The 10030-nt window shown below is 45.8% G+C and overlaps 1 protein-coding gene across 1 annotated transcript; it reads right to left on the bottom strand.

Moving 5' to 3' along the window:
• Positions 1 to 810: 810 nt before the first annotated feature.
• Positions 811 to 2329, bottom strand: ANKRD34B (ankyrin repeat domain 34B). Its single transcript, XM_008161986.3, has one exon. The coding sequence runs from the start codon at positions 2320 to 2322 to the stop codon at positions 811 to 813; it is 1512 nt and encodes a 503-aa protein (XP_008160208.2). The 5' UTR covers positions 2323 to 2329.
• Positions 2330 to 10030: the final 7701 nt, after the last annotated feature.

Here is a 10030-nt window from a genome sequence, read left to right as displayed (position 1 = left end):
AAGCAAAGCAAAGCAAAAAACAGCACACAAACACTTGGCATAGATTATTTCTACCATGTGAAACTTACCTACCATTTAACACTGATTAAGCTAACAACAGGAATATTAGTTGCTCTGTCTACTATAATGATTGACCATTAAAATTTTAATTAGATTTTCATCTACCTACAGTCAAATATATATAAATAAATATATTTATTTATTGATTTCAGAGAGAGGAAGAGAAACATCAATAAGAGAGAATCATTGATTGGGTGCCTCCTGCACACCCCACACTGGGGATTGAGCCTGCAACCTGGGCATGTGCCCTGACTGGGAATGGAACCATGACCTCCTGGTTTATAGGTCGACGCTCAACCACTGAGCCATGCTGGCCTGGGCAACATTTTTAAAGAATCCGTTCATCCCTTCTTTGTAGTTGAAGCTTATAGATCATAGAACATTTTATAGCTGTCAGTATTTTCTTTTATACTTGTTTTTTTTTTTTTTTGTTAATCCTCACCCAAATAATGGAGCATATTTTTTCCATTGCTTTTCAGAGAAAGTGGAAGGGGGAGAGGGGGGGAGAGAGAAATACTTTAGAGAAAAATACTTTTGAGAAAAATACCTCTAACTTTGAGAGAATTCCCTCACCAGAAACTATAGAGTATTTGTGTCCCCAGTGTCTCGTATGATACACATGTTGATCCCCCTAACCATTATGGACTAACCAATTACAATATTTAAAAGGATGAACATTTGAGATTTCTTCTCCAGTTATATATTTCTCTGATAAAGGCATATGAACAAAGTATGTTTTCCAGCCATCTCTTAAAAATTTACTAACTGCTTAATTTGTTCTGTTTGCAATGACTGTCTCCTTAACATTTTTTTACTTTTAGGGAAAATAGGAACTGTTGGCATAAGCACTTTTTGACCGCAAGAAAGAAGGCTGGGAATCTTGGTGACATTGATATCTGTGATGGGAGGGTGAGGATTCATATTTAAGGGTGGCAGAAAGCCTGGTCTGGTTTGGGGAAAACTGTGATCTAAAGGGAAGGCTCCTGACCCACGCCTTTCTAACACTGCATGGTTCCTCCTGCTCAGGGAACCTGGGGGAATGTTCTCCAACAAGTCTTTGGACCCTGACAACAAGGAAGGAGTTGGTGAGAGGATCTTTTTCTTCCCTGTAAGTGCTTTGCCATCTTCTGAAGTTGTAGGGATTAGACCAGCTGAGAGCTGGGAATCGGAGCTGTAGTGGTTTGCCCCTGAGTTTCTTTTTTGAACTATACTTCTTAAGGTGGAAGCAAATATTGTCTGGTTAGAGTCTGGGTCCTGGTCAATAGGGATTTCAATGCATTGCTGGTTTCCTTCTGAAAAACATGATCGGTAATTCATTTCATCATATGACGTCTTTCTTGAGCTGGCCTGATCAAAGGCTCTTAGCAAATGTGCTGTGTCTTTTATGTCAATACTTTGGTGCCTCGTGATGAATCGCTTGGAAAGTGCCAGCCCGTTGGTTTTGTAGGATAATTCCTCCTCTGGGGTAATATCCTGGAGCTCCTCTTGCAAAGAGGCCACCCTGTTCATTAATGGGGGGGCACTCTTGACCCAGGGTGGCTTGGACCCATTTAGGGCCACAGCAGGCTTCCTCACAGGGGAGCCCAGGTCCCGGGTATCATCGCGGCTTCCGGAGACCTCCAGATCGTTAAAGCCAAAAACTCTCATTTCAGTTTCAGAAGAATGTGAAAGTGGCATCGAGACTGTTTTTATGTCTATTTCTGAAGGAGTGGCACAGGTGGCTTGGGAATGACAGCCATCTATATCCGAAGGAGGCATATTTAAGTACTGTTGGGTAGTGTGCCTCCCAGAGGGCGATTTCGCTGTAGTTATGATAATGACTTCTTTTCCTTTAGCCTTGCAAGCACTAAGTAGAACTTTCAGGGTCTCTTTATCTTCTGAATTTAGAGCATAAACAAGGGCTGAGTAACCAGAATGGTCTTGCAAGCTGAGATCGGCCCCACTTTGTAGAAGCAAGGAAACAACTTCAGGGCCAGCTTTCTCTAAGCAAGCATGCATCAAAGCGGTTTTCCCAGATTTGTCCTGTATGTTGGGATCAGCATTGTTTTCTAACAGGTATTTAACCATTTTGGCTTTACTGACACTCTGGTGGTCCACATGTTTGGTCTTACAGGCGATCATTAAAGGTGTTTCCCCTCGGTCATTGCTCTCATTGATGTAGGCGCCACCTTCTAGCAAGAGTCTTGTGAGGCGAAGCCGGCTCAGGTGGACTGCTTTTATCAGGGAATTTCCATCACTTGAAATTTCTACACCTTCATCCATCTTCAAAAGTCAGAAATCAATACCTGCTTATCAAAGAAGATGAAGACCAAAAGATTAGCCAAAATCAATGTCCTCATTTATATTCATGTTTTTACATACAATTTCTGAAATATGTATAGAGAAAGAGGACATAAATGAGATTATGTTATTAATAAGTACAGGGTAAAATAGTGAATTACAAAATTAAAAAATTTTAGACTAGTAACAAGCTTTAGAAAGTTACAAACTAAAATTTACTTTCAGAATCTTCACTAAATATTTATGCTATAACACCAACCTACTACTGTATATATATTCCATCTTACAATAAATAAAAGTAGTATCATACAAAAGAACATGTGAAATATCCCACATTAATTAAACAATAATCAGCTTTTTAATCCAAGCCCTATAATCATGAGACAGTCAAAAAGAAAAAGAAAAAGCCTCTTACATTAAAAATACCAGAATAAACAGAAAAAAAGCAACTTGGAGGATACAGATACTAATTAGTCAGGAAAATGAAAACTGCAAAAGCTCATTATCCCCAAAGGGATAAGATGTTGTAACCAAGAAACAACAAGATTCTATGGAAAAGTGAATAAGATCCAGAGACTCTTCAGCTTATCTCCTGAGAGCTCCATCATATGCTATTGGCAATATTGACCTTTCTTTATTCACCCAATTTTTCAAAAATAATTAATTTACTTAAGAATCATACACAAATGGGAAACTGAAGAGAAAAAAAAAGCAAAAGGAGTGATGAACATAAAATCAGGAGCAAGTTATCTCTTAGGGGCAGGGTGTAGAGAGAACAATACAATTTGGGAGGGAGGCCTGGGGAATTTTAAGATTCAGGTAATGTTCTGTTTCTCTCCCTAAGTGGCATGGATATAGATGACCATTTTATTATTGTTTTGTAAAACAGTAAGTATTTCACATGTTCTTTTGTATGATTCTACTACTCTTATCTATTGTAAAATGGAACATGTATACAGAAAAGAGCACAGCGCTTCTATAGGATATGTTGCATAAGTACATTTTACAAAGGCTCTATCAGATCTTAGTTTTTACAACATAATTCAGTTTTTGTGGTATTATCAATAGCATTGACGCCTAGACATTCAAGGAGCTTCAGCTACTATGTTCCTGAAAGGCAGTATTCAAAAGAATATCCTTACTAACTTCCTCGTTAGTACCATTCCTGATGCTAAGCAGAGGTTAACTACTCAACATACACATACATAAACACAATGAAAGTGAATGCTGTGACTTTATGTTCTACTGAAGTTATTCCAGAGCCAGACATACCTGTAACTCAGGAACTTAGGAGTTTTAGGACTGGCTGACAGCGTGGGTCCCAACCCAGAGGTCTATTCTGAATGCAAAGCATCTGAAAAGAGCTCACGTGAGACAGTGATTCAAAAGAAACCACCTTTTAGCATTTTTAAAGTACAAATGTGTTTAATAGGATTAAAGCAACAGGATTTAGAGAAATCAGTTGGAACATAATAGTAAATATAGAAACCGCTTAGTAACTGCAGTTCAAGAAGAAAATGGTATCAATAATGTAAAAACACCGTTGACCAAAAGCAGCATTTGAGAAACAGATACTCAAATGAGAACAAGTTCTCAGATACCACATTTTAATATTATACTCTCATACAGTTTTTAGTATTAGGGCCAATATTGTTTTTTTTTTAATATTTCTTTTTTTGCCTACATCACATTCTAGTCTATAACATTTAAAAAAATCTTTATTCTTGAAAGTATTACATAGGTCTCCCTTTTTCCCCCACTGACTTCCTCCCGCCCACCGCCCCTCCCAACCCAGGCCTTCACCACCGCGCTGTCTGCGTCCATGGGTTCTGCATATATGCATAGAAGGTCTTTGGTTGATAACTCTTTTTTAAAATAAAATCTTATAAGAAACTTTGGGAAAGATTTTCAAACCTTTTCACCTATCCTCATTTAAAAGCCATTCTCCACAACACTAAGTCTGACTACTTTCTGTCGCAACCTTCTTCAAAGCTGGCATCAGGAGGTTCTGGGAGATGAAGGGGGGCTGGCAATGTACTGCCTGCTGGGGTGCCACACCGTAGTCCTGTGGAAAGGGAGGGTGCTGTGGGCTCCGGGGCTTTGGAGAAGCTGAGCAGTCCCACCACTAGCTCCTGGCAACCAGTGGATCTATCTGCCATGTGGGCGTAGGCAGACAGACGCCCTCCCCCGAGACCGGCAGGGCTGTCTAGCAAAAACAACTCCGTGAGGCTTACTCTTTGTTCGTTAAAAAACTCCTTGGATTGATCACTTTTTAAACTGTTCACATTTAGTAGAGCAATTCTGAAAATCTTTAAACATTACATTTTTCAGAGAAAAATGTTGTCAGACACTTCATTCTTCACGTATGAACTAGTTGGTCTCCTAGTGTCTCAATTGTAATCAGTACCTTTTTGGAATAACGCCCTTGTCTTTATCTATACCCTCATCCTCTTTCGCTTGGTTCCTTTATCTTTCCCCAGCCATTTGCACAGCAAAAAAGCTGACAATGAAGTTTGACTTGTTTACTCTTCCTAGAGGTAAGTCCTACCTGTGTGTGACAAAGACCACTTCTTTCACCCACAGTTATCCTAGTTCAGAAATGGCCTTGCCTCCTATCCCAACCTGTGAAACCCTCACTGAACATGAGGTGCTGACACCATCTTCACATTCCGTCAGACCCTTTGTTATAATCTAGTTTATAAAGGATCCCCAAGTTCAGTTTTACCTTCCCAACAGATAACAGTTCAGCTAGAGAATGTTTGGGGGTTAGACAGTCCCAGATTTTTATCCCGGCTCTCCTACTTACTAGCTGAATGCCCTGCTCAAGTCTCTCCGCCTCAGAGCCTTGGGCTCCTCATCTGTGGAAAGGTAATCAGATAACATTCATCCCCTGGTGGGTGGTGATGAAATCAATGTCTACAAAAAGACTTTCTTCTTGTGCCTTCTTACTCACTGCACTCTTCTTTTTTAAAAATTTTATCCCAGAATTTAGCCTTCTTTTATTTTTACCATGTCCCTAATCCACAGCCTAGTTAAATAACAGGTAAAATATTTAAAAAAATTTTTTAGGATATGCAAATAATGTTTCCTAAACATAAATGGTATTTACTAAAATATGGGACGAAGACATCCTTTAAGTATATTTTCTTTATAATTTTCTAGTACAATAATTTGAACATTATTATAAGATATTAATTATTAAACAGCTGGATAAATTGTCTTTTTTTAAAAATATGTCTTTATTGATTTGAGAGAGAGAGGAAAGGAGAGGGAGAAAGAAAGAAACACTGATGTGCGTGAAACATCAATCAGTTGCCTCCCACATGCATCCCACCAGTGACTGAACTGGCAACCCTGGGCACATGCCCTGACTGGGAATTGAACCAGTGTCCCTTCAGTGCACGGGACAATGCTCAACCAACTGAGCCACACCGGCCAGTGCTAAATTGCTTTTTATTTTAAAACTGGAGACCCGGTGCATGAATTCGTGCACCAGTGGAATCCCTAAGCCTGGCCTGTGGTATCGGGCCAAAACGGTCTCTCCGACATCCCTCGAGGGGGTCCCGGATTGCAAGAGGGACCGGGGAGGGACGTGAGAGGTTGGCCAGCCAGGGAGGGACCACGGGAGGGCTCCAGGGTGTGTCCACCCCATCTTGCTCAGTCCCAATCGGCAGGACCCCAGCAGCAAGCTAACCTACTGGTTGGAGCGCCTGCCCCCTGGTGGTCAGTGCACGTCATAGCGAGGGTTGAGTGGCCTTAGCATATCGTTAGCGTATTACGCTTTGATTGGTTGAATTGATGACCGGATGGCCGGACACTTAGCATATTAGGCTTTTATTATGTAGGATTAGAACATCTTTAAAATCACTTGCAATTCATGATGGTGTATTTACTATACTCATTTGGTCCTCTCTGTTCTCAAGATGCCACTAAAATTACAATTTTGTTACTTTAAAGAATGAAAAAGATACATATCTTGAAGAACAAAGAAAACTGGAGGACAGATATCAGGGGAGCAATTTCAAACAAGCTTTGGAACCAGAGCAGGATGGTGGCGTGGTAAACTGCCTTCGCATGGCCGAGGCTGCAACAGAAATCACCAGGGAGATGAGCAGGGAACCAGCTTACGCCTCGGGCCCATGAAGGTTAGGATGAAGAGGCCCTAAGTGATACAGCAAGTGGTAATGAGGCACAGGGCTGAACACGAGAGGACGGCTCAAAGTCTGTGGACAGAACAAATGGACCCCAGGTTCTTTACCCCACCCCAAGCAGCAAACTCTTTTAGGCAAGAAAACAAAGGTTTATTCCCTGAACAGATGGGTCAGAAGGGCTCTAAACCTCACGGCAGCACGCTGAAAACGGGGGGATAAAGTGAGAGTCTACAGCCTGAAGGGTGCGCCCACCCCAGCTTTCTGCCCTGCTACCTGAGGACTGGAAGCCAGGCTAAAGAAGGCAAAAACACTGGATCCTAGAATTAGGACCCCTTTTAAAAATATCTGACAATAAATGAAGCAATTCAAACCATAACTGCATTCGCCTCTCCCACTCTACATGGAAATAGAAAGTTACCTGAAAACATTATTCAAAATTTGATACTCCACTTATGCCTTTTCTCTCCCTGGATGCTGCGTTTTCTGTCAGCCAGCTGTCAGTTCCTACGAAGGAAATCAAAGCTATTCAGTTACGTAAATACCAATAATTTGTTGCACTCATCTCTCCCATTTGAAGTCTAGTTTTTTTTTTCATTCCTTAAGACATCCCTGTGGTGTTTGTTCAGTTAATCATATTTCACCGAGTCTGTAAAAGTGTCTGGCGTGGGTCCTACGCGTGGCAACCCTCTGTGTGTTCGCAGGATGCAGCCTGCCCTGTAAGCATAGCTGGTAGGAAGGGAATCAGCACGCACCCGGTCAGGCCCCCATTCCGTGCAGGGGAGGAGGCTGCGAAAGGAAAGGTGGGAGCTCTCCCAAAGTCACTCCTCTTATTTGCCTGCACCCCAGGGCTTATGTAGAAGTTCCTGTGTCCTTTATCTTATGTCCCCAGCTTCCCACAGAGCAGGGTTCTGTTGTAAGTGCCTGATTCATGTGGTGTCTAACTCCCCAGTGCAACACGGGCTGAAGCACTTTAAAAGTCATCTTGGAAATGGTAGGCTTGGCCTTTCCTGTGGTGTTTTCTCCCCGTGCCACCTCCAGTTTTCCTTTGATTTGGAGAGAAATGTTATTTTCCTTTGAGTCTCTTACTCCACCTCCAAAAAAGGATTCATGCTCCCTCTCATAATGTCAGCTGTCTGCCATGGTGGGGGAGGGCATCAAGGGGGTGGAAATTAACAAATGCTTGCCCCTCCCTGCCTTTGTGCTGCCCACAGGGGACAAAGCCAGCTCAGAGAAGGCAGCAGGCTGTGTATCACAAGTCTGGGCTTTGTCTCTTCCCAAGTTCCCAACCCTTGGGAAGCTAATGCTCTGAGCCTCTGTTTCCTCATCCCTAAAGTGGGGATAAAATCTAACTTATAAGTAGATAATTGTGAGGATTTAAAAGATCCTAATACCCTGGTCTCTTAAGATTTCTTTTTTTTTTTTTAAATATATTTTATTGGTTTTTTACAGAGAGGAAGAGAGAGGGATAGAGAGCCAGAAACATCGATGAGAGAGAAACATCGATCAGCTGCCTCTTGCACACCCCCTACTGGGGATGTGCCCGCAACCAAGGTACATGCCTTGACCGGAATCGAACCCGGGACCCTTGAGTCCGCAGGCCGATGCTCTATCCACTGAGCCAAACCGGTTTCGGCTCTTAAGATTTCAATAAACGTCAATTTCTAAACACCCGTCACTAATGAGAATCCTCTGGGCTGGTGGGGTCTGACAATGACAGGCAAGGTCCCTACACCAATGGGCAGAAGAATCACATGAAGAGTTTGTTAAAAAGATTCCAGTCTCCACTCCCAGACATTCAATAGGGGGTGCTTTCTACGCACACTTGGGGGAAATCTGTGGCCAACTCTTCATTCCTCATTCCTTAACCCACTTCCTGTGTGCTGCCAACCCCTGCCTCAGGATCCCACCAGGCTGTCTCTGTCATCACCTCGGAGTGGCCTGATGCTCAATTCCCCTGCAGGAGTGTAGGGCAGAGATGGCTGCCACAGCCTAGATGTGGAGGGAGCCCACAGGCCCAGAGCAGAGTACAGCCTTGAGTGAGATGGACCAAGGACTGGAGGCGTCCTGCCCTGCCCTCCCCTCCCCAGAGAGAGCTGCAAAAATCCAGAGTCCCCGCAGACAGCCCAAGGCCAGGATGCGGAGGTCAGCTGCACTTGGAAGGAAGCAAGTCTGCCTGCCACAAGCAAAATATGTCTCCTCCCCATGCAAGGAAAGGCAGCCGTGTCAGAACAAAAAACGCACCCGAGATTGTCCCAGGAAATGTAATGACCTGCCAGGGAAAGTGTTTTTACCCTGGCACCGGCTTGTAAGAAATATTTAGTAACTGCTCAAGGGAAAGAGCAACGGGTAAGGTTTACCCTATTTCCCACATGTACCCCCAAAGGGCTAATGTCTTCTCACAGTTTACTTCGCTGTCCCCCGAGCCTCTGGGCCTTGGGGCAGCTACACCCCCACCCCAGAACATACACATACAGAGCAGCAAAACTATACCTCCAACTGTCAGGGATCCACGCTGTTGAGGATTCCGGCAGCGTCTCCACAGACCCAGCCGGCTCTGGGAACCAGGCTCCTTTCTGCAGTTTTTTTTCAGAGTGCGGAGGGAGCGAACCCGAAGTGCTGTCGGAGAAGGGCAAAGGAAGGTGACTGGGGCGACGGCGCCGGGGCACGGATGGGGGTGGGGTGCGCGTTTCGTCGCCTGGTCTCTGAGCTAAGCAGGCAGGCCATCTACGAAATGGGGTTCAGCACAGAGCCTCTGCGGTTCGGTCCCCAAGCTGCCCTCCCGGAGGACGCTGCCCTCCCTTAGGAAATGGTAAGCCCGAGGAGAGAAGCCAGGGCCTCCATCCGGGGGCAGGTGCACCTCTGGACCCCTGCTCTCTGGTAAAGAATTCCAAGGTTTTGGTGCCAAAGCTGTGCGCGCCCTAGAGGCGCCGCGTCCCAGCTGCCCGCCCCTGTGTGGCTCCCATTTGGGAAGCCAGTGGCTGCAAACAGCTCCGCAGCCCCCCGCTCGCCCTCCGCGCTCAGCCGGCACCTCCCACAGCCCCGGCGCCCCAGGCACCTGCGGAGACGCGCCCAAGTCCGAGCCGCCGGTCCGCACGCTCCTGCGGCCGAACGCGCGCCGCTCGGGCCGGGCGCCGACCCGCATCCTCCCAGACATCCCGCGGCCACGGGCGGCCTCATCGGCTCTCCAGCGCGGCGAGGCAGAGGAGCAGGCAAAACCCGCATCCCGGCGGGGTCCAGGCTCGAGCCGCCGCAGAGCCCGCGATGGCAGGGCTGAGTCTCCGGACAGGCCCCCGAGACGCGGGGACACTCGATTGGCGCGGGTCTCGGGGCGCGCGGTTGGTGCGGCTCCCAGGGCCTGGAAGCCCTGGACGCGGTGCACAGAGGCCGCGGGGCCCCGGGCCGTGCCCTCATGGCTCTCCTCCCGGCAGCCCACACGGCAAACCAAAGTTTCCCCGAGCGCAGCCTGCAGAGCGGGCGCCGCACACTGACCTGGGACGCGCTGTCGAGTCGCGGCGGCGCCGCCTTCCGCCTCCCGGGCT

The sequence above is a fragment of the Eptesicus fuscus genome, chromosome 4, assembly GCF_027574615.1.
Source record: "Eptesicus fuscus isolate TK198812 chromosome 4, DD_ASM_mEF_20220401, whole genome shotgun sequence".
NCBI classification, from domain to species: Eukaryota; Metazoa; Chordata; class Mammalia; order Chiroptera; family Vespertilionidae; genus Eptesicus; species Eptesicus fuscus.
The sequence above is the reverse complement of the archived record's forward strand: the minus strand, read 5'-3'. Positions and strand labels throughout refer to the sequence as shown.